Source organism: Haemaphysalis longicornis, unplaced genomic scaffold, assembly GCF_048455015.1.
Source record: "Haemaphysalis longicornis isolate Haplotype H1 unplaced genomic scaffold, Haemaphysalis longicornis Haplotype H1 scaffold_12, whole genome shotgun sequence".
NCBI classification, from domain to species: Eukaryota; Metazoa; Arthropoda; class Arachnida; order Ixodida; family Ixodidae; genus Haemaphysalis; species Haemaphysalis longicornis.
In genome coordinates, this window is record NW_027526225.1 from 82774525 (window position 1) to 82799767 (window position 25243).

Here is a 25243-nt window from a genome sequence, read left to right on the forward strand (position 1 = left end):
GTTTCACGTCTTTATTTCACTTAAATTGCCCCTGGGGGGCTGCTGTGAAATGGAAAAAAAAAAGAAAAGAAAAACCCTTAAGGGGATCAAAAATGAAGAAGCGAGGTCCTGGGCAGTTGCGGATATGGGGCCCACGGCGCCATTGTCCATTGCGGAGGTCTTCCGGCGTGCCCCTCAGGCGGTATGCCCGAGGGCGAGGAGCCTGGCGCCAGTGGGCGGAGCAGCTGGATCCAGAAGGAACTCGTCCAATGCCCTCCAGAGCTCGACGGCGGTCGCAATTGGGGTAGATGAGTCCGGGCAGGCCCAAGCTCGCAGGGAGGTCGGGCGTACCTCGGGCCGCAGAGTGCCCAGGGCTAGAGTCCGGGGCAGCGAGTAGAGCGGACAGGCCCAAAGCAGATGCTCCAGGTCCGCTCGAACTAGGCACGTATCACACGAGCCCAAGCTGTGACGGGATGAACCAGCGTTTTGGGGTCTACGGAAACGCTGCTGTAGGAATGGGGTTAAGAGAGTGCCAGACTGGACTTGGCGGATAGTGACTTGCTGTCGATGACTGAAGACATGGCCAGGAAGAGGAGGGATGCCCAAAGGGTTGTGGGCGCTCGTTAAGTATTCCCGGCGATACTTCTTAGCTTGAACGATGGCTTCTCTTGGGTCGTCGAAGTTTCACAGGATTAAAGGATTCAAGGAAAGAATTGTAATGAATTACAAACTGCCTTTTTACCATGCGATAACTTACTTATCATCATCAAATGACCATGCTTCGAATTTTCGCAGCATTAACCCTTTAACCCGCAGATCAACAATATTGTAGACGACTGCGATTCAAAAAGCGCGCCAACGTCAGTTGCTTTTTCTAACAAGTTGGGATCATGACCTTACCCGACGCAACACCAACCAACCAAAAGAAAAAAGACGTCACGAGTAACAGCAATGTTGTTGTCACGACAATTCAAGATTTTTTGGACGCCCCACGCCACTAGAAAAGGATTTGGCGCTAGTGTCTGAATTACTGGTGGGCGACCACGGTGGATGCTACCGAGGCCCCCCCATGCGGCGGCTTCATCACACCAACGTTGCTACGGGCCGTGTCTGTGCATGTGCGCGCGGCGTACTCTCCGTCGCCCGCTGTCCGTCCGTACGTCAAAATGGCTGGGAGCGTTCTTGAGAACCTGAGCGGGCGTAAGCTCGCTTGCATCGTAGCTGTTGTGCTCACACTCCAAGTAGCGTGCTTTCTTATCGGAGGCTTAATCGGTGAGTGACGGTTCCCGCCCTCCATTGAGTGAAGTTTCTTCGGTGACGGATGATGCGTTCTCTGCAGGTTCATCACCTGTTTTGGTTGGTTCACGCGTAATGTGGCACAGGCCTTGCCTTTTTCAAACCGTCTGTTCATTACGGACTCGCAGCTCTCTGGAAGACCGCGAAACTAAAAGCTGCAAATGGGAAGGCGGCAGGATATCACTTCCCTTGTCACTGAAATTAACAGGACCCCTAGTAGGGCTGCAGAATGCTTACAAACATTCGTAATTGACGAATATGAAAGTCAGATCCGGGTACTGTAAATTAATTATTACCTTGATTCAGGCGTCGCAGGTCGCATCAATTGCAGGCGTATGGGCAGGCAGGCTTGCAAGCGCAAGCGGTTGGACCAAGTTTATTTTTGTAGCGCCGATTCGTGGTGATGGTGTTCATTGTGTCGCGGACGAGGGCATATTAGTGAAGGCCTTGGCGGACCGCTCTGGTTTCCAAAACGTCTGAATTGCAGAGCGAACACTTGCGCGCGCAGTCAGCACATGGGCTTGCAGCGAGCGGTGGAAAGGGGGCGGTGCTTTCCTTCTATTGGAGGGGAGGAGGAGGAGGAACAAATAAAGGCGCGTCGTCTCATTGTCCAGGCGCCATCAATGACGCCTCAAACGATGCCGCCCCGCGGCGTCTCCCGTCGTGTGTGGCCACTGGAGGACGAGGGAAAGACGCCTCTTTCTGGCGCCTCGTTTCCATCTGTGCGCTTAGTCTAGGCGTCTCGCAAACGTACATAGGAATGTTAGCTCGGCGTTTCTCGGTATGAGGGAATGGCCTCTTCACTTTCTTATGCCAGGCTCCACAACCCTGGTTGTTCCTTCTGTGTGTACCGGTGAAGGCTAACAAAATTTGGCCATTGAATAAGTGCTATGCTGCAGTGAAAGTTCCTTGGGAAGCTCGCTTATGCCGTGAGCGTACAATCTCTGAAAGGAGGATTTCACTTTAGGATGTTTGTATGCCAGGCTACAGGAACTCCATACGTGCCACCATTGTGGTAAAGAGAATTTATTATAACCCACATATCAGGGCACAGAGACTAGTGGTAACAGCGCTGCCCTAAGAGCAGAAAATTATCCGATCAGTTTTCATGTAACATGGTAATTCTACACTCTGCACAAAAATGTTTGGGTTGGCAACAAGCTACTACAAATCAAGTCACACATAGTTCACCAGCGTTCAAAGAAACTAGTGGCCTAAGGTGTGGGGCAAAACAGTGAGCGAGATTGAGATTCCACTCCAGAGAGGACCCCGCGAGAGTGGCAGATGTGCAGACACCTTTTCACCCATTAGCAACAGAGGATACCCTTCTTTCTGGCTGTCAAGTGCCAAACTTCTCAGGTGTCAGCCTTTAAGGTACCTTTCTTTCAAAAACATCTGCGATTCTCAAACTTTAGAATAGTTAACTCTGAGAATATTTGAGAAATTTTGTAACAGGAGCACCATGTTAATTTAAGAGGAGCGCATGGAAGGGCCAATACTGATGTCACCAAAAATGCTCGCAGGAAGTTGCTAACCTGCAATCCTTTTGCAGTAGCCTACTTGCGTGGGTGCTTCGAAGCAGACTTCAAGGGATGTACATGGGAATTATCTGACCTTTAAGCAGATCTCTACAGCCTTGGTATATCTGTGACGGGTAGTGGAAACGAGACACTGTATACACCGTTCACGGCTGCTGTGCCGACTATCCTAATGGTGTCGCACTGGTTGGCAATGTGTTTTCGTGCCATCATCTCAACTGTCGTAATATTGATCTTCACCCATTTCATGGTTAATACCAACTTCTTGTTCATTGTGCCAAGTTCTAACTTAAGGTAGAAATCGGCTTAATTTAGCCTTGCAGACTTGCACAGTCTTCATAGCTCACATAAGCAGAACATTAAATCAAAAATTAGAATAAGTGCGAAATCTACAGGTTCTGGGTATGGTCCTCAAAATCTATAGGACAGCCTATGACTAATCTATTGAAATGACTCCGACTGAAGCATCATTAAAATAGAATGAAGGGGGGTTATATTGGTGTCCTCCGCAGAAATGCCATAACGAGGGGAAATTTGAAATTTACTGCTTTGAGATAATGGAAATATCAAGGGTTTTCTGAAAAGGGGTTGCAAACAGAATTACACGATCAATGTTTTTTTTGAATAAAGGAAGCTTTATGTGATGGTGTTCCGTATATCGGCTAGTTGACTTGTATGGAAAGGATATACTGGGAACGATGTGTGAACAAGACAAGGTCTTAAACCTTTAACAGAAAAACTGAAAGGGGCATTTATTTCACCCTTTTTGCGGTTACTTGCTACTATCATTATTTAAGGCTAGAATTTAGGTAAAAACAGCCGAAAAGGAAGTGCTCTTTCTTTGTTAGAGAGTTTGGGGATGATTCAGAATTGTCAATTTTTTATACTACTCCCCTCCTCCCCCTGTCGGTCTTGATTGAGGTTCCCTCATTCCGAGAGGCAATTATTGGCTGAATCTGTTTCCTCTTATGTCTTTCCTTTAAGCACCATTTCAGTAACTGCTTCCCCTAGAAACATTCTGTGCAACATACGTGCTAAATTATGCAAACCACTGTGACCCAATTTTTTTTCTTTTTTTGCCTCAAGCAAAGCTGCGGCAGTCTTAAGCATCCAACCTGGGAAGTTCGGCACTCAATGAGCCACCCAAAATTAGTGCGAGGTGATTGGGAAGGAGTGTATTTATGTGTGTTCGAGAGAGAAATTGAGGAAGGAAATTTTGTCATAGAATGGGCTATATCCCCGGCCCAGGAGAAAATTTGTCAGTGGGTAAGTGCGGCACTATCCTCATTACTGTCATAAGCGAACAAATGGATTTAAGAGGCGTCATCTTTTGGCAAATTGGCATTCTAGTCATGGCAACTATCCTGCCTGTGCTTGCTTTGCCCCAAGCAAGGCCTTGTGGAAGGGTGTACCTACATTTGAGAGCTCTGCTTGCTGCCTTTTGCTCTGCTTGGTCAAATGCCGTGAGGAAAATGCCACTGGCTTGCTTACAAGTGCCAAACCAGTTTAGTGGGTGTGTGATCACAGTCAATGAATAAGGCACCCATGCTGTCCCTGCTGAGAGTGCCGAGCTTGTAAGCATGACCACCACCACAAGGAATTTCACCGGAGGTAAACAAGAAAGCTGGAGCAGTTGCACGTGTAAAAGTACACAGTTCCTAACGACACGTTTATTAACGGATGAAATTCTCGGTCTGATGTGGGGACATAAAGCTGTTGTAATACTGCCTTTTCCGAACAGCGGAAAAAAGGGCTGAAACCCCCCGGGGTGCGGGTTACCTTTGACACGCCTTTTTAAAGGAACAATGTTAAAAAAACAAAAAACAAGCTACGCGAGAAATAATTGAAGCAAATGAAAATCAGAGGCAGGGTAGTAAATGTGTGAACCAGGCATCGATCACCTTGTCCCAAAAAAAGATAGATCGGGTCTGTTTAGATTGTGCCAAGTGCGTGAGCGCGTGTTGACGTGGTGTTGTGCTGTCGGAGATTACACATCCGTTTTTTTTTTAGGACGATAGTCTTTCTTGGGCTACTGAAAACGCAGAAATTTTGGTCTGTCTGTCTGTCTGTCTGTGACTCGTTCAGTCACCCGTCCAAAGTGAAACAACTGCGCACTAGTCTTATATACCCACAGCCAAATCTAGACGTCTAAGTCTGGTGTTAATGTTCATACTTGTCGACATTGTTGAACAAGAACATGACATTACGCAAACACAAGGCAGAAAATCAATACATAAGCGATATTTGCAGTGTTCCTTTATTAGAAAATCTACGGATGCTTGGTTTTTTCTATAGCAAATAAAATACATCACTGCAGAAAACCGTCGCCTGCTGTTGTCCGCGCTACATGGCAACATTTAAAAAAATCCAACGGCTACAGCAACGAAAGGTTCCACTAGATAGGTTTTACTTTCCTCCTGGAACGCTCGTGTAGTAGGGTGCCTCGATTCACACACGTTTCTGCCGTATGGCAGCGCTGGCATTGAGGCACCCGACCTGGCGCAGTGAAACGCGGTAAATTTAAATTCACTTGAGCAAAGCTCTAGTGTGTTATCTTGGGAGGAACAAGATGGAACAGGAATAGCAGGAGAGGTTAGCGGGAAAGAGAAGGGAGGCATTCACTTGCCAGGGGCGCCAGTCGACTGTCATCTTTCGTCGACATTTGCAACGAAAGGAGTAGATACGCAGCCAATTTTTTTGTTCGTGTTGCAATTTTTTTTTTTTTCATTTTTACTGGTTTTAACATGAAGTGTGCGTATAAAAGGTGCAAGTTTTCTGATATTAAATTCAGTTGGAAGTCGGTGCACGTCTTGTCCTCTTTCTGTGTCCTTTTTTGTGTTCACGCTGTAGCTATTTTTAAAATGAATTACCAACTCGCCCAACAGTACACCTTGTTGAGCAATTTTTCCTTTAGCTGGCACTCACTGAACGCCTCCCTTCCTCCACCTGTGGGCAGCCCCGGCGCCTTCCAATGCGGACCAGATCCTGGCCACGGTGTGCAAGCGGGAGACACTTCTTCCGGCGGGCGTCTTCGACGACAGCTGGCACGTCCCGCGCGGCATCGGGGGCAAGCCGACCAACTGCAACCTCATCCACGAGCTGTCGGACGCCTCCCACACGGACCCCAACCTGACGGCCAACCACATCGTCTTTGCTTTCCAAGCGCCGGGGCCGCGGGCACAGCAGGACCTGGACTACTCGCGCTGGATGCAGAACCTCATCGGCATCCTCCAACTGGACATCATCCACAGCGACTCGAACCCCATGAGTGAGCTGTCGCCCCTTCTATTCGGCCATGCCGGAAGCCTGGCTTGTCTGTTGCTCCCGGCTTTACTGTGTGTCTCTCCTAGCGTGGCTGCCGCGAAGTAGTGGCACCTGCATTTATGTGGCACGTTCTGTGAGATTGTGCCTTCGTAAAATAGTTGGTTTCTTTTATTTAACAGGATGTAAAGTTTATTTATTTATTTATTTATTTATTTATTTATTTATTTAAAAATGCCTTACAGGCCCTTGTTGCAGGGCATTGTGTAAGGGGGGTAACAAAGGGTGAGTGTCGCGACAGAATTGTAAGGAAACATCAAACTTTGAATGAACTTTGACTGAACGGAACAACAAATAACACGTTATATGTCACTAAAGAGAGAAAGAAGAGAATGTAAAAAAAAAAAAAGTCATTTGAAGTTACACATCAGAACATTGCTGGTGGGAAGGAATACAAATATGCCCAATACAACTCAGTAAAAACACCTGTACACACGTAGCCAAAAATATTCTATAACAGAGCGCAGAAAGCAAATTTTTTTTGTTTTGAAAACACAGTTGCACAAGTTGGTGTTGATTCATCTTGAAAACAGGCGCGGAAAAGACGTTGACCAAGAAAAGACGTACACAGGATGTGTATTACATACACAGGAAATACACAGGATGTGCATACATATCTTTTATTTGCCTGCCCAGAGCAGTTCCTGGGCAGCCCAGAACTGCTCTGTTGCGAAGGATGCCAGACTGCAGACCCGTGACCATGAAATTAACGGACGTTTATTTTCGCTACATCCTAACAAGCAAGGCCTCAGGTGTGTCGTCTAGACGGGCGTTCATGGACAACTGCTCTCTCCCACTGCCTGAAGGTGTCCCCTGGTTTTTCTCTTCTGTTGAGGTCCCTAGTCGCTCATACCACCACGGCAGCACGGTTCCGGGAACCCGACCGTGGTCGCAGCTAAAGCCTGGCCCGCTGCCCCCCTAATTCAATGGCGTGCACACATGTCCCGTTTTTTAACGGGGAAGCTTTTCAGCAAATCGTAATTGTTCATGTCCACAGTTAAAAATACCAAGAAATTGCCGAGCACACACACATGAGCGCGGACCTCCTGGGAAACGCGCGGCAGTTAACAAAACCAAAGCAATGCCCAGCACTCGTAAGTGCATGCCTCGCGACGACCACCCACCACCCAGCATCCCCTGCATACGTTTGTCAAGCCAAGCATACCCACTTATGGAGATTGGCCGGCCAAAAAACTTCAGCATTCGCCATAATCATATCAGCACTTGCTCGGAACAAGAAAGACTCCAGTGTTCGCTGGAATCGTTGCAACACTTACAACGAGAAGTGTGCTTTATAGCGTATGCCCCTCCAAGGTGATGTCCAATGATTATCACTTCTAAAAGGTGAGAGAAGCGCACACTTATAGTGACAGTGATGGAGTAAAGTTCGTTTGCGGCAGCGAAGGTTAAGAAAATCGGCTGCAATAGTGGACTTAAACCTTCGTGATGGTCGTGAAGGTTGCATACAGCCTCACTACCTTCAAGTCGTTCGCGTTAGTGTAAGCTTCTTTTTTTTTTTACGACCAGACGCACAGGGGGCGGTCAAAACACTCGTGGCACTTTGGCGTTGCCTCGCCACCCAATATCTCTCTCTCAGATGTGACCAAGGCACAGAGGTTGAACATTTGGCACGTGGCCCAGTGCTTTTAAGCACTAGTAGTCCCACATGCAACAGCTCCAAGCTTTCGTAGACATTCGATGTGTAAATGAAATACAGAGCTGCTTTTAACTGCTCTGAGCAGGCAAATAAAAGAGACCAAGGGCAGCCACAGTGTAGATACATACTCTGAAAGTGTCCATAACCAGAGGGGCAGGCATGCTTCTATTGCTTGGCGCCTTTGTATGGTATCTCTTGAGTACGGTATGCCCAAACAGTAGTGCATAAGGACAAATAGGCAGAGAAAGAGAAGGCAGGGAGGATGGGTGCTACTTCCGTAGTCCGTAAAAGTTGCGGCAAGAATGGACAGCTCGACTTGAAAAGCTGCCGTTCTGGCTCCAGGCACACATGTATCCCATGTCTCGACTACAGCGGGCTTGAATGGGCTAGCAACCCTTCTGTAATCTTTCATCTTCTTAGTTTTGCCAAAAAAATATTTCTTACCTATCCAGTGGGGGAAAACTACCAGTACCCACAATAGCAAGAACAGTGTATTTGGTTGCATGATCTCGGGAATTCATGCTGCTGACCGTATCATTGTCCATGGTTATCGGTCATCTCTTCTGGTCAAATACATTGCGCTCTTGTGATCTTACACACCACCAAATCTCGCTTCGTTGAGAACTGTGCTTTGTACGTCTCGACTAAGATTAGGCCTCAGTAGAATATAGGAAACACCTTGCTTGCTTCTCGTGCAACTTTTGGAAAGCACCACATCACACTTTAAAACAAGCCTTTATTGGAAATAATTAGCACCCACTTATACATGGTTATACTATTTGTTGGAAGCCATCTACCTACTTATGTAGAGCAGCAGGTTCCAATTAAACAGGCCTGGCAAATAAATGGTAGTGCAAATTGTTGAAAATAATGTCCATAATGGAATCAACTTAGCTCACATTTCACAGCAGAGCAGCATTCGTATCTGAATGACCTTGCACCAAGTCGGGAGAATACCAGAAGTGGAAAATCTGTGTGGCCGGCTACATTTGATGGGAGAGACTGCTGCCTTTTAATTTACTTGGGTAGCTTAGCCTCAAATAATGGGCGTGCAGAGCCTTGTTCTGGCTACAAATTTATATGTTCCAAACTACATGGGCAAAATCGTGCTCAACCCTTTACTTTTAAATGGATTGTTTTTCACCTCCATGTTATGCCACATAAAGCAGATCAGCTTGATACTGGCCTTACCCCTGTCCTTCCGCTTTGTTCTCGGTGCCCGCTACATAAGCCACCAACCCGGTGCTTAGCCTGGAGGTGAAGCTTGGCTACAGGAACAAGCACGACCCACCGGACAAGTGGACCCTTGTGGCCAAGTCCGTCGAAGAGCGCCACCTGCAGTGCGATCTTAACAGCACCAAGGTACGGCCCTGTCTTGGAGATTGGCGAAAAGCAAAAGCACCCGTGTGTTCGAGATTTCGGCGCATGTTAAACATCCCCGGGTGGTAAAAATTATTCCGGAGCCCTCCACTACGGCGCACCTCATCGCCTGCGTTGTGTCGGCGCTTTAAACCCTACAATCAATCAATCGTCTTGGAGATCGCCTCAGGGTGTTGCCCAGCCGGGGGGCATAATGACAATGCAGCAGAATGGGCAACCATTTTGCAACAAAACTTGCAACGTATGAGACACTTTGGGAATAAGCTGAGTCGACTAAACTTTTCGCACTAAGGGAGTTTTAGATTGCTTGATTACACAAATATTTTTCTTAAAACCGTTTTGTAATATGGAAGTGCTCTTTCAAACCCGATTTTTCAGACTGCCTGGTCAGTGGAAGTTCATGACGTCAAATCGAGAAAATTGGTCATTGTCATCAATTGTAGTATAGCAACAGACTAAACACTTTTGTACGACTACTAAAAAAAAAAGTTGTGCCAATTTTGCAAAACATGGAAAGAATTTAGTGCTACTTAAGGCTTAAACTCGGACCTGTTTGCTGTTAGTATAATAAGTCAGCCAGTTTGGCACTTAATTAAAGCAACAAAGATACACCTAGGCTGTAAAACACGGTGTAATAGGAGGCTAGGCTACCTAGCTATCTTTCTTATGCATTTAGGTCCTACACGCACGGAGATTTTCATATTTCGCCCCATTTGAAACATCCTCTGCATATCAGACCCTTGGTCAACGAAGTAGCAGCTGATAATTGGCATCTGAGAGCAACTATTGTCTTTCCATGCATATAGAAATTCTTTGGGAGAGGGCCCTTAAATACGTAAACTGTCGACAAATGTTTTCTATCAGTCTAATCGGAAAGCAAGACAGCCGTATGCAATGCTGTCAAACCCAGGTGTGTCAAATTTTAGGAGAGGGGAAAGTAGTTTGGTAAATCTTCAATTTGAAATGCAAAGCTTCGCCAACATAAGATCTAATAGAAGAATCTGCACAGTGCTGGTAATTTTCTAGCGGTGTGGCAGAATTTAAAGACGAGCTTAACACAACATGGCAGAGCAAGTTGAGTGCTGGATTGAAAGTCCCAGTGACTCAGCTCTTTGGTGGAGAAATTAGGAGAGAGGCCGTGCATTTAGTCTCTCTGGGAACTGCATCTGGGGAATATTTAGCAAGGGAAATGCGTCTGGGGAATATTTAGCTGGGGAAATACTTCGGCTACCTGTGACTAACCAGGAAACACTGGAAAAAATGGCCTGCCATGTTTTCCAGGTCTGAAGTGCAGGGATAGAGAACCTTTCTGGCCATCATTTCGCAAGATTTCCAGCTTCCAGAAAGTTGTCAGAAATAAAGGCAGTGTGTTGATGAACCTGTTTGCATGAATGGTCGGTGTCGCCAGTGTAACTTGCCACTCTGAACGGCCCCCACCACTGCAATTGCTTAGGGCCACCCTGCCAAGGTTGCGTATTCACCCGATTTCACCGGCTTGAGGCGGCTGAGTCGACTAAACTTTTTGCGCTTAGTTTTAGCTTGCTCAATTACTGAGACACATTTTGTGAACCTTTTTTGTCATGTGGAAGGGCTCTTTCAAACATTATTTTTGAAATCGTGGTACGGCACGGTATGTGTTCACAAGGAGCATCCCCGGTGGGACCTGGCATTGAATGTCCACAAGAGTTTGATATCGACTTTCATCTGGAATTTTTCAAGGGTATTTTTGGGCCATTTGAGGCAAGCGACAGTTTGAAAAAAAACGTGTTTTATGTAAAAAAATCCCTGGCCAACTCTACTTTTGTGAAACCTAAAATAAGTGTATTCTTGTCATTTTTGCCAACGGAGATGAAACCATTGGAGGGTAGAGGTATACAGCTTTGCTGTAAAAGTCTCTTGTCTTTGAAGCACAAAGCTCTCTAGCGCGAGGCACAAATGAGTGTCTCAACGTTTTTTTAGTACGTGTTACGAAGTGCCCCGGTGTTTCAGTACCGCGACTACATGAGATGACGATTACGACGACGACAAGAGACTCCAACAGGGTGAAGCGCCTAAGGAGCTTCACCCCTAAAAGAGTTGCATTAACGCGTCACATTTCTGTACCTTGTTTAGTTCTCGGTGCTGTGTACAGAAGCTGCGCCCTTATCTTGCAGATAGTTGATGGCCATGCGTACAACTGCGACGTGCTGAGCCTTTTTGAGCTGGGCAGCCTGCACCACGACTTCTACCTGCTCAACCTGCGCCTGCCCATACAAGAGAACAACCCTGGCAACAGGGAGCTGAGGGAAGTCAGGGATGTCTGGCTTGTGGTGAGCCCCTTTCCCCCACTCTGGCTTTCATGTGTGCATTATCCGCTAAGCCGCAAAGGACGCCCAGTCTGCTGCTCACATTTTTACGGTTTAGTGCTACATTCTAACAGTGAGTTTGATTCATGCGTTGCGGCTACACTTATAACAAAGGGGTAATTTTTTTTTCTTTTTCTGAAACTGTATTCTGGTTTCTTGCGGTATGTGTGCGTTGATAATTGGTCGCATCACAGTCATAAATTCCTAGTCTTGTTTATTGTTGACAACTTTGGCTGTGGGTCCTTCTCAGGAATGACAATGGCAGCCTGGTCCCACACATCGTCAGTCTTTCTAAGTGCACTGCAGGACATAGCAGTGTGGACCGGCATTGTGTGTTTTGTTCTGGATACCCCAGGTGGTGTTGCTGTTCTGAGGTGGTCATTTGGGCCAAGATGGCCAACAGCTCTCCCACAGCCGGAAATTGTTTCCCTTCATTTTCTGAATAAGCAGGAAAGTGCTGTCACCATTCGTGGCGTTAGACAAAATAGACCACAAAATGCAGCCTTTGTGTGAAGTCCAAGCATAAATGGAGAAACAGTTTTCTCAGGCACTTATCCATACGATCTCCAAATAAAGACATGTTCTTCTCCTCAGGCTTCAAAGGTGCTCATTTATTGTTGTAACAGCCTGTAGCTGCACTTCCATCTGCTCTGCAAGGGTAGCAGCATGACCTGTTTGACATTTAAGGAGATCTTTCTTGTCTCTAGGCTTGGTTCTCAGACAGCCTTAGTAGCCATTAGGGGCTCCTCTGCGGAACAGAGGAGCGTTACGGAGGAAGGCAGGGGTATACAGAAATGCCATGGTGTGCATGGATGAAGGCCTACCATACAGAAACATGACATAAGAAACATAAGAAATGTAAGAAACATAAGAAATGCAAGAGATATAAGAAACATAAGACATAAGAAGCATAAGACATAAATGCAAGATACATAAAAAACATAAGACATAAGAAGCATAAGACATAAGAAACAGACATAAGAAATGTAAGAAACAAAAGACATAAGAAATATAAGACAAACAATATAGCATAAAACATAAGACTGAAATATAATAGGGGAGCTAAGTAACAAGCGCTGCCATTTCCTGAACTTGTCCTCGCGTAGTTTTCACTGAATGCCTTGTTATGCGAATGCCTAGGATTTGCCTTTGTGGCACTTCCTAGCTATTAGCGAGGAAACAGGGCCTGTGGGAAGTCTGTTGTGGCACGGGAGTAAGTGGGGCGTGATCTTTCGGACGCCTCTTGCAGCTGATCCACCAGAACGGGGGCTTCACCAAGGTCTGGGTCTCCCTCAAGACCTTCTTCTTCCCCATTGTGCTGGCCACCCTGATCTGGTTCTGGAGGCGCATCCGGATGCTATCACGGCCCCCACACCTGATCGAGGGGCAAGTTGCACCTTTCTCAGCCTCCTTCTCTGGCTGGACTTCCTTTCTGCAGTTAAGGGGGCGCATGGCTCTTAAGACAATTTCTTTTCATTTTTAAGTAAGCTCTGTAAAACCTGTCAGTCTTGCTGCTTTTCCCCCACTGATTTCAAATATGGCATTATTTTTTGAGTCAGTCAATTAGTTTCCAAGATAATTAGAGATAATTACCGTATTTATTCAATTTAAGGCGGTCACTAATATAAGGTGAGGTTGCAGTTTGGAGAGTAAGAAGAAACTGCCATAAAATATACTGAGCTTCGAATATGAGGTGGGGTATGACTTTGAGAATATAAATTTTGGAAAAAAACCTCACCTTATATTCGAATAAATACGGTAGTCATTTTTGGATGAACAATCGACAAAGCAGTGTTAGTCATAAAACTGTAATATTTGTATTTCCCAATTCTATGAACCCTGGTGAATGCAGTAAGGAAGCAGTTTTTTGATGCATCGCTTGCAACTAATTTTGCAGCTCATTGAACTTTGGTGCTTGAAGTGGGTGTTCGAAATGGTGCCTTGCCACTGGGACTTGAGCCGGAGCCAGAACTTCGACAGCTTTGTTTGTTTGCTTGTTTTTAAACCGAGACGGGTGATTTGTTGTGCCAGTTGCACTCCTTACTGACATTGAGAATGACCATGCGTGGCAGCTTGTGTTTGTCCTGAGTCGCAAGAAGGGCGCAAAATTTAAAACAAGCCAGGCGCGTTGCACGCTGCTGAAGGCATAACAAGCGCGTTAAAGATCTTTAAAGATCCCCCCTTTAGATGTGACATCTCCATTACTTCTTCCTCGCTTCATCCCAACATTTTGTTTTTTCAGCCTGCTGCTCTCCTTGGGAATCGCACTGACCTTACTAAACTGTGAGTGTTCACACTTTGAAACGTCTCAGCCAAAACTTGTGCTTGCTACACAATCCTTAAGGCTTTCAGTGGTGACGTGTGATTTTCACTGCACATGGTTAGGGGAGGGAGGGAGGGAGGGAGGGAGAGAGAGAGAGAGAGAGAGAGAGAGAGAGAGAGAGAGAGAGAGAGAGAGAGAGAGAGAGAGAGAGAGAGAGAGATAGAGAGAGAGAGAGAGAGAGAGAGACTGCATACAACTTTGCTTTACTTCCAAATAGTAAGCAGTTAATACCTCACCAGCATTTTTTTCGACGGGAAACCTTGCTGCGCATTTGAAAGTGTTACTCTTTCCTCCACAAGGTACTAAGGGCCTTGAGACGTGCTTCGAGGAGCAGTCAGAAAAGGGCAGTCGGTACACTGATTACAACTTGACATCAGCACATGTGGTCCGGCAGAAACTGAGTGATCGGCATTGCTGAACCAACCGAGTACTAAAACCTAGTTCTCATTTCTCCACGTACCAGTACAGCTTGGGGTTTATTCTTGCTTTGAATGCTGGCACTGTTAGGATCGGATGACCTTCACCTACCCAAATCCTCAATGCTCCACTCAGAAAAGGAGGGGAACAGTTTAGAATTCTTTCAGTTTGAAGCACTACTCGTGATGCTATTTTCAATTCATAATTTTAAATATACTGGTTGTTTTCTGTCATACCATCTAATCTCCCACGCTTCTTTGCACTGTCGCATTTTTGAACTGCCTTATAACCAAAAAATGGCACTGTTTTGAATTTCAACCACAATGAGTTTCCAACTGCAAGCAAGGAATTTCATTTTAATAATCTGCTCTTGCTTTTGTCAGCCCTAGCCCTGACATCACAAGAGAAGTGCGGGGAAAGTAGGTGGTGGTTTGCGGGCCTTTCTTCGGGGTATTTAAAGCAATGCCGTTCGCATTGAAATTTGAACGATTGTTATCCCTATGTGGCAGACTTTTGAACGAAGCAAAGTTGTGTGTTTCACTCGTGGTCTCTTTAAAGGTCACTTTGAAGCTCGCAGTATGACAACATAGAATGGGTCACAGGATTCAGTTATCAGGTCAGCAAAAGCGTGTGCTCAGTGTAGCAGCTCCAAAGTTGGCTCAGCTTCCTGCATGAGGAAGGGAGCGAGCTGGTCTTTTATGAAAGCAGGTCTCCCAAAGACAGAATCCCGGGGCTGCATTTGTGGCGAAACGGGAGCAAAACATGGCCTGAACTAAGGGTAAATAGAGTTCTCAAGGCTCTTCCTCGCTGTGCAACTCAACCGCATGTATCTTGTCTACTTCGCCTGTTACTTTACGAGTGGTCACTCATGCATGGAGAACTGGGTTCCCAATTGGTGGCAGGAGAGCCCTGAAGTCACTGACGGCCTCTTGTATTTCTTTCCCCGTTTCTCTCCCGGGCGGGCAGTGCCCCTGGAGTTCCTGACCCTCCGGTTCGAGCTCCCGTTCATGCTGCTTCTGAGTGACATCAGGCAGGGCATCTTCTATGCCGCCTTGCTCAGCTTCTGGCTCATCTTTTGCGGAGAGCACCTGATGGTGAGCAGAACCCCACTCTCTTCCCCTGAGGGACCAGCATGTGCCTTTATTAAGTTCACAGCACTTTAGAGGCCCGCCTTGTCGTCGTAGCTCGCTCACTGGACCCAAGTAAAGCCACACGGCGTTCTGTCGTCACGGAGTAACTCAGAGGCTAATATAGTCGCAAGCATCTAAACTCTGGAACCGCTGGCGCTCGTCGCACATCTCCCCGTTGTTTAGCGCAGAGAAAACTGCAGGTACATTTGAGGCAAAATATACGTAAATAACCGGCAGCGCCCACGTTCATTTAGTTAGGAACGCTAGTTGGGTTGGTTTTTACGATAATAAGCAAAAAAAAGTGGCAGCGCAACGCCGGCACGTGTGGGAGGGAAAGCACGCACAAAAAGAACAGAACTCCCGCTGGCGCAGTTTCAGGCAGGGGGTCACGCGAGTACTGCAAAGGCAGGAAATCTGAATTGCATTGGGTGGTAGCAGTGAGCGGATAACGGCGCTACAGGCCACTATGGCGAATCACTGCTCTGCACTTCCGAAAGCTTTCACGTTGAGTGGAACGGCCTTAATTTTTAAGCCTTGCCATGGGCATCGCTTGGGGCACTGACTCCCGCAGCTAGTTTTTAGCCATCGCTCTGTCAAACTGGCTTTAGAGAGCTGTTCAACTTGAAGACGGTGTTCTTTACTGTGTCCGTACAAAATAACTGCCTCACTGTTTTTAGGCATGCTAACGCAGATTAGGTAATACTTTGGGAACTGTTACTGAAGGCCAAACCATTGCAAGTTTTTTGAGTTTGCATTTTTACAGCAAAGCTGAAAACCTCTGCCCCCCAACGGTTTCATATCCATGGACAAAAACGCCAAGGCACCAATGTCTCAGACGCCAGGCGCATGCGCCAGGCTGGTCATGCATACAGCATAGAGCTCTGGATTCCGTTAAGGAAACCACAAAACAAGCATCGAAACTGCATTATGGGTGATAGGTGCCTGTGAACAATGCGACTCCCTCACCATGTGTTCGTGGTAAAGATTATGTTTGCAGATTATGTGTGAAGGCTAGGTAGGACTAGTGTCACTGAAGAGGGCAGTTCTTGCCCAAGACGCCGAGCGCATGCGTCATGCTAGGCAGGACCCAGCATTTGCTGCCAGAGAGGTTGAGCGAAGTGTCAGTAGATAAGGTATTAGAGTAGCGCCACTGAGACACGCAAGTCGGCAATGGTGGCCATTTTGTCGTTCATCAGTGTTGCGAGATTGCCGCATCTACGGCCTCGCTGTTAACTTCGGCCGGGTCGTTTGTTAACAACACTACCGAAGATGCAGCAAAACGGCATCTTTGGACACACTTCTGCTGCTGAAATGCTGTTACATGCATTATCTTTTATTTGCGTTCAGAACGACGTCAGTCGCGCGCAGCCGCAGAGTTGGAGGGCAAGCTAAGCCTACCAGAGTTGACAGACTAAAACACACAAAAGCAAAACGGCAGCGCCCACAAACCATTGTAGTGTAAACAAATGTCCTGTAATACGAAGTGACCAATGATCATGGCGGCGGCGCGGAACAATAGGAGAAAAGAGGGCCGATAATCTGTACCAACCTTATCTAGTGACACTAGCCGAGCGCAAGCGACAAGACCGCCGTGACGACGAGAAACATTCCATACCCTCCTCCATCACCATGTGTAGTTTTACAACAGCTTTTCTGGACATCCACTTTCGCAGGGCGGGATGGCGACCTTTTTTTTTTTCTTTTTCTTTTTTTTTTTTTTTTTTGTTTGTTTGTTTGTTGTGGGGCATGATTGTGAGGTTTACTAGTACTTCCTCTCTTTTTTAAAAACTTCGTCAGTTTTGTCACGCAGCGTGTTACAAAGTGCCACGGTGATTTCTCCTGTGTTTGCCTGCATTGTCCGCATTCGAGTTGTGTCCTCTGCCTCTGTGCCTCTGTGCTTGAATGCTGTGTCCAGTGCTGTCGGTCCCGTCTCCAATGGCTTCTGTGTTTGCCTTTCATGCTCACCCGACAGGAGGGCCGCAGGGTAGGTTGTGGAGCTGTGTGGACGTAAGCTCTCTTTCTCTCTTGCCAAGCATGGCAGCTGTCGTTGCAACGTTTGGAGGATGGCTTGTTCCCCCTTGGTTGAGTGTGGTGCCAGTTCCCTTGGATGTGTGGGTCGGGTTGACGGCAGCCTGTGGCCTTTCAGGATGACGTTGAGCGTAACCGGTTGCGGTCTTACTGGAAGCACCTGAGCGCCGTGATTACAGGCTGCGTCTGCCTCTTCATCTTTGACCTGTGTGAAAGGTAGGCCCTGAACGGAGGAGTGCCGTAGCAGGTGACACAACAATGTTTCGTTCATGCTCTTTCAGGGGGATTCAGCTGAAGAACCCTTTCTACAGCATCTGGGCATCTCGAGTTGGGAGCAACCTTGCTGTATCCTTTTCCTCCGTGCTATGCAGATTGGTGTATGGACTGTGCTTGAATTATTCGTCCACGTGGTGTGGTGGCAAAGAGGTACCTCTGCCAAGGGACTAGTTGGTTGGAACTGGTCTACCGGGCTCATTTTCCTGATAAAGGCCAAGAAATGTCCATACAAATAGATGACTCTGGTTCTTTCATGCAATTTATAACACTCGTTGACTATGTACGTTCCTGTGTTTCACATCTTCAAAGTCTCTCGCATAGCTGGTGATCAGTCTCTCTTGGGACAAGCTTGGAGAGGGGTTCATGCATTCGATATGTCCCTGGCTGGGTAAATTTAGTTGGCCAACAGGTAACCCTTGAAAGTGGACGTCGCGATGGTTTGGCTGTTTATTGAGGAAACTACCGTATTTTTGCGCATATAATGCGCACCCCCACTTTCACCTCGCTGGAAAAGAAAAAAATATCCTCGCGTATTGCCTGCAAATTTGATACAGGAAAGGCTGCACCAAAGCTACTGCTCAAGCAACACATCACATACTATGTAGACAGAAAAAGTGTATATTTAGCAAGAACTGGCTGCAATAAAATTCAGTTAGAGTGTGCTCGTCCTTGTTTTTTTCTTCCTTGTCCGTGTATGTTTTGCACAATCACTGCCATTGAAGGCTTAGTGTTACTGCGTAGGAGCTTCTAGGCACAACGGGCATTGCTATGAAGCTGCACTAAGGGGAAAAAACCCTGCGTATTATCCCCACCCATACTTTGCCACTGAAATTTTCACATTTTTGGTGCGGGTATACGCGCGAAAATACGGTATACCTGAGAGCTCAGAATGGCGTGTCCTGGCTCTGCTTTTCAAGCTGCTTGGTTGGTCAGACAACCCCACAGTTTCCATTGGGTTAAAGAGAAAGAGAAAGGAGAGGGACAGAAATGGAGGATGAGACCACGAGCATTGTCATCAGATGTGCCACCCCATGTGTGCCCCACCCCTGCTGTGAGCCTTGACTCCCCCTTCTTAGCTGGCCTTCATCATAGCCGGAGGGCTGTCAGCCGGCACGTACCTGGTCTTCCTGACGTACCTGCTGTTCCGGGTGCTTCGCAACATCAGCTTCAAGCGCAGCGCCCTGCCCAGCATGAGCCAGGCGCGGCGCATGTACTACGAGGTGAGCGCTCGGCCCCTGTCCGGCCACAGGGCTGGCCCCGCTCACCCGGCCTCCCTCCCCCCCCTCGCAGGGCATCATCTACAGGTTCAAGTTCCTCCTGCTGGCCACACAGATCTGTGCAGCCCTGACCGTCATCGCCTACATCATCGGCCAGGTGGGTGCTGGCTGCCTGCGCCTGTCTGGCCCGTCGTCGTGGCCTGTGCAGTTGCAAAACTCCGCTGTAGAATCTGGCCGCTTCGTGGACCCCCCTTTGTAGCAAGCAGAGTGGCGTAGTATCTTGGGGAGGAAAACCTCACTATGCTTGGACATTCACTTTTAATAACACAGCTAATAAAGAAATACTTGATTTTCAAATTGGGAAACATCAAATGCGGAAATGCTTCTTAACCCTTTCCCTGTCGGTTGTTTCTGGCCGTGACGCACCCCCAGATCCGGCTTGGTTTCCGGAATATCAGGGAAGGAACATAGTGATTTATTTGACTATGATAGCGTCCGGAACGTAACGCATCGAAAGGAAAGGGCGAGGGTGAAATAGCCTTTCTTCCAAATGTTTTCAGTTTGCCGTGCATGCTTCCGGGACGATGACCCCACCGTTTCAACATCAGAATCTGACGCTGTGGAACTCGTACCCCTTCCTCGGATGAGAAACTCTCAGAATGCGAATCCGAGCTTGGCTCGCATTCAAATCGGAATCGGAAGAACTATTGCTGCTGTCCGCAGTCGAAGCTCCTGTCGTGCAGTCAGCCATCCGAAAGTAACCGCGCACAAGGAGGGAGTACTGTCAGCAGCCCTCAGAACGCACAGAAACGGCTTGTTGTAAAATCGTGATGATTGATTTGATGATTGATTGTAGGGTTTAACGCGCCGACGCAACGCTGGCGATGAGGCGCGCCGTAGTGGAGGGCTCCGGATTAATTTTGACCACCTGGGGATCTTTATCGTGCGCCGAAATCTCGTACACACGGGCGTTTTTGCTTTTCGCCTCCATCAGAAAAGCGGCCGCCGCGGCCGGGAATCGAACCCGCGACCTCGTGCTCAGCAGCGCAACGCCTTAGCCACTGAGCCACCGCGGCGGGTTAAAATCATGATGGCAGATAGAGATAAAAAGGGGATACAACGTGTATACAACAACCTCGTTTGCTGCTGACAGCGGCAAGTGAGGGCACGGCAAGCGAGCGAAAGCCGCGATTGAGTCATGTTTCAGTCTATTGGAGAGGCAACAGTGCGCTGGGCTAACCTGGCACGTTGTAGCAGACGCGGGAACAGAATAATAAAAAAAAACAACTAGAAATCCGTTGCGGATAGCACAACCCTTGCACCTGTAATCGCACGCAAGCCACATGGTCACTTATCCCGACAGAGTACAGTGCGTGGAGCGACCAAGCCCCCCAGCAACGAAGGGTGGGCGTGGTCGTTCCTTACTCTTCAATATACTATTGCTGAGAGCTAGCGATTGAAAATACAAGCTACTAGAAAGATTCGACAGATGGCGTGAACAGTCCAGGCAGGCCAGCTTTGGACTAAGGCGCGAATTTTTGAATGCACAATGGAGAACGTACCGGTACATTAGTGACAGCGAAAGGGTTTATGTTCGCGTGACGTTTCCTCTATGATTAGCAGCAGCAGCAGAACAGCCACAAGCAGCTCAGAATTTTATGCTGGCAGATGATGGCAGGCTAATCTGGCTGCCTCCGTTTTCCGTCAGTGCTGGGGCCAACCATTGAGCAGTTTTCAGCACATCGGGCCAATGGAGAGTTCTGAAACTCCGTGTATTGAATAACTCTGGTGGACATCTTTTCACGTGCATCGGTGAGAGCCATGCAGTTGGCGGCCATCTTAGCTTATGACCTGGCCAATTCTAGACAATTAGGTCACTTTCTTGAAACACGAATCGATATTTGAATCTTGAATCAATTTGAATTTACATCTGCTCTACTTTCCGAGCCTTTCCCGTAGTAGAGCAGTGCTTTCTCTAAGCTTGGCGCGTGGCCCCTGTTGGGGCACCGTTTTTGTCGCACCAGGTGAGCGAAGGCCGCTGGAAATGGGACGATGACATCAAGCTCGAGTTCACCTCAGCCTTCTTCACGGGCGTTTACGGCATGTGGAACCTCTACGTCTTCATGCTGCTGGTGCTGTATGCCCCGTCCCACAAGTACTACCCTACACCTGCTGGTGAGCGCTGCACCGCTTTCGTACCACCCGTCCAGACTGGGGTCCCATTCCAAGCCCATAACGACTGTTCAGAGTACTCGGATTGCAGTTAAATGCGTCCAGCACCTGCTGACTAATGCACGCCACAGTGGGGACAAGTTACTATATTTTCGCACGTATAATCTGCCCCTGCATATAAACAGTACCTCCACTTTCAGCCCGCTGGAAAAGAAAAAAAAATTCACGCGTATAGCCTGCACATTTGATACAGGAAAGGCTGCACCAAAGCCACTGCTCAAACAAGACATCACATACTATGTAGACAGAAAAAGCGTATATCTAGCAAGTAGAACACACTGACTGCAAGGTGGAAGTCTCAATTGACTAATAAAATTCAGTTGTTAGAGTGCGCTCGTCCTTGCCTGTCCTTGTATGTTTTGCGCAATCGCTGCCATGAAAGGCTTAGTCAGTGTTACTGCGTAGGAGCTTCACGGCACAACGCGCATTGCCGTGATGCTGCACTGAAGGAGAAACCCTGCGCATTATCCCCTACTTTGCCACTGAAATTTGCGCATTTATGGTGCGGGTTATATGCGCGAAAATATGGTAGGTCACTATTTGAACAGGATTGGCAGCAATTGAAACACTGTGAATAGCCAACAAGCTGTAAAAAGTACTGACACCAAACATTTATGCTGCCTGTTTAGCTTAGCAGTCGTGAAACATCATGTGGGATGCGTGAGCATGAAATGAGTGGTGGCATATAGTGGAGTGGAAATTGCCAGATTTGATTGCCTTAGTAATAGCAGGAATAGACGGCAAAACCTGTTTATGTACATCGCCAACTTCTACTGAGCAAGGTTAGCGAAGCACACTATGTACACACTGTGGCTTCATTTTGCCAGTCATTTCTGCCTCGGGTAGATGCCCTGTGGGTTGGGCCTGACTGCTTGCTTCCATGCTTGACCACAACGCAGGCTATTTATTTCATCTGTGCTGTGTTATAGCATTTTAGCCACAGTCAGAGAATAAGATGTAGAATCATTGAAGGTGGGGATGTTGCAAAAGTATCCTCCGGTCTTTCAGTCGGGGGCATTAGGCGTGATGCTACCGACAAGAACAGTACAAGGTTTACATTGTGTGCTCCCAAAACGCTGTGGATTGTCCAATTTTTCGTTGACCTACAAAAAGGAGCGCCTACAGTGGTTCAGCTGTTGTTCAGCATGGTTGGCACTTTAGCCCATCTTTTTAATAAGCAGCACGGTTGGCACTTTAGCACAGTGCACATATGCACTTTCGAGGAAGAGGCAGTCAGCCCTGGGAAAGAGTCCTCATTCCAGGACCCCTCGAGTCCATCTGGCTTCTTGGGCTGTGGTGCCACAAGTCACATTCGTTAACAGATAAACTGTTTAGCAAATTGCAATTTTTTGTGTCTGCAGTTAGAAACTCATAAATTGCCGGGTGCACACACCCGCCCGGCAATTAGCAAAACCAAGAAAATGCCTAGCGCTCGTGTGTGCGTGCCTCGTGACGACTGCCCAGTGTCACCAGCTCACATTTTTCAAGCCAAGAATACCCACTTAGGGAGATTCGTTAAGATTGCAGCGACCGCCTGCCAGTTAAAAAACCACGAAAATGCCGAGTGCTGATGTGTGCGTCCCCCACGGCAACCATACAGCATCCCTGGCGCGCGTTCGTCGAGCCAAGCATACCCGTTTTGGGATGTTGGCCAAGATTGGTCAGAAGAACTCCAGCGTTCGCCGTAATCGTGGTAACACTTGCTCGGTACAAGAACAACGAATCATAGTGTATGGCCGTTCAAGGTGATGTCCAATGACTATCACTTCCAAAAAAATGAAAGAAGGTCATACTTACAGCAACAATGATGGAGTAAAGGTCGTTGCGGCAGCGAGGAAGAAGCAAATGGGCTGCAATCGTGGACTTAAACCTTCGAGATGGTCGTGAAAGCTCTGTACAACTTGTCTAACTTCAAGTCTTGCGCGTTAGTGACAGCTGCTTTTTTTTTTTTCTTCCCCGAACCTCTGATCCAGATCACTCCACAAGCCAGGAAGAAATCGAGTTTAGCCGACTGACCACCACTGAGCCAGTGCCCACAGAACCCACGGAGTCCTCCTCCCTGACGGAGTTTGCCAAAAAGGCTGCCCTGGACTAAGCCACCGCACTGACTGTTCCGCATACAGGGGAACCAACTGCATCGTGCATATCTTCCGTTTCCAATCGTTCAGGACAATCAGGGTCGCCCGACCACGACTGGCACAGCCACCCAGGTGACCGTTAAAAGGTGGCCAATTGTTTGGGGACTGCACGGAACCCTGTTCTACAGGGATTATGTATTCTTTCTGCCTTGGTCATGTTTACGGTATTCCTCCCTTGTTGCTCTAGCAAGTCACGTTGTTGGGGAGAAATCTCTCTTGAGTGGAGATTAGAACTTTAGTTGGTGGCACAGAGCCCGTATGTGTAGTTCCGGGCTTGGTAGGACTAGGCTTTAATTTATTCCTTAGGCCTAACGTAGGCCTAACTTAGGCCTTAGGCCTAACGTAGGCGTAGCGTGACTTGTCTGTTGCGTTGCATTGCCAGGCTTTGTGCCATACAACACTGCATTTCTTGTTTGATCTTGTGCTGTTTTTCTAACGTTGTGTTCATAGCGGGCATTCTAATAGAATGGTTCCTAGCCAGTGGCCAAAATATCGGTGGCTTCATACAGCCATCATGAAGGGACTCAATCATCGTGTCACATTGGAGCTTTCCTTTTTTGTTGCTCTCCTTGTCAGATGCCCTGCAGCCCACAATACTCTTTCACATATGAAGGTTGCTGCTAGTATCTTAGTCAGAGCTAACAGTTTGCGTCAGGGTTGACGTGGAGATGTTTACATGGTGTTCCACAGTAACATTAGTTCCTGCATATACCCATAAGGAGAAAAGCAAGGGTTTTGTGGGGCGATTGAAGTGGGTGGCGAGTGTGGTCTTGGCATAAAGCGAGTTCCCGGATTTTGAAGACCAGCTTTGAATGGTAAAAATCAGCGACGGCTTTGTCGTTCACGTTTACGAGAACTGTGATTTTTTTCCCCCTTTTGAGTGTTGTGAAAAAATGTTTGCTGTACATTTTTTAGCTACTAGCTTGTCCAGTTGTCTGTAGTTACTGTGCCGTGTTTGAAGCATGTAGATTTTGTTTCCCTGGCCGCGTGCTTGTGCAGCTATTTTGTAGCTATTTGCAGCTTTAGCAGCTTCATGCATCCTATTAGTGTTGAGTACTGTCCGAATTCTTTCAGTGCAATGTTATCGTATACTGCATGTCTTTTTTACACATTTTCTACTTTATGCAATTTTACACTCTGTTACTCAACTCCAATCTACAAAAGCGATTTACACCAAGTTTTACACTGATTGATTGTGGAATTTGATTTGTGCGAGTATTCTACCCTTTATTGTTTTACAGTGTTTTGTTATTTGAAGGTGATGTGCACAAAATTGTCCAACGAACCTCTGTTTCTGTACGAGTTTTGATATTTCCGTGCGCCCTGCAATACAAGAAACTGATGCATTACGTGTCTGTGCTGATGTGAGGCATTTTTACACAATAAACCGTTTTTGTAGCATAGTTTGTGGTTGTCAGTGTCCTTGTTTTGAGTGAAAGATCATGAATTCTGTACGCGTATTTAGTTTGAAGGCCAACAAAGCCTCGTTTGCTGAGAAATAAATAATTGAAGCTGAAATTTTTTTCTGCCGTTTCTTTTCCGTTAAGTGTCGTTATAAAGCATATCACAAAGTGCCCAGAGCAAGCCATGGCCTTATTCCTCGATTTAACAGTCCTTAATCATCACCGTCTTCCTAAGTGCTCTCACTGGCTTCAACTTTCATCACAAGCCGATTAGAAAGGGTGTTTTATGCCATCTTAGTATGGTAGCACCCAAGAAAAGTCCGTCGTCAAGTCTCACCCCCCAATGTTGCTGTGGGAAGTGCTGTTCTGGCAGGGCATCGCATGTTATGTTTTCTAGCTGAGGTTTTCATCTTTTAAAAAGCGCTTTGGCAGCAAAAGTTCCGGGATCCATCTATTTTACTTGCATATCCCCTCTGCCTTAGTGTTTGTTTCAGAAAAATGCATCGGCAAGCTCCCATTATCCTGTGGTTCACCATTTAAGATTGGCGATATCACAGAATGTA

General features: G+C 47.2%; 1 protein-coding gene across 1 annotated transcript; it reads left to right on the forward strand.

Moving 5' to 3' along the window:
* Nucleotides 1–1049: 1049 nt before the first annotated feature.
* LOC144162883 (protein wntless-like) lies at nt 1050–24680 on the forward strand. Its single transcript, XM_077693598.1, has 13 exons — nt 1050–1251; nt 5770–6081; nt 9023–9153; nt 11325–11480; nt 12766–12902; nt 13759–13799; nt 15223–15350; nt 17533–17630; nt 17696–17759; nt 18767–18910; nt 18981–19064; nt 20932–21082; nt 23113–24680. Exons 1-13 carry the CDS (start codon nt 1146–1148, stop codon nt 23232–23234), a joined length of 1674 nt encoding a protein of 557 aa, XP_077549724.1. The 5' UTR covers nt 1050–1145; the 3' UTR covers nt 23235–24680.
* Nucleotides 24681–25243: the final 563 nt, after the last annotated feature.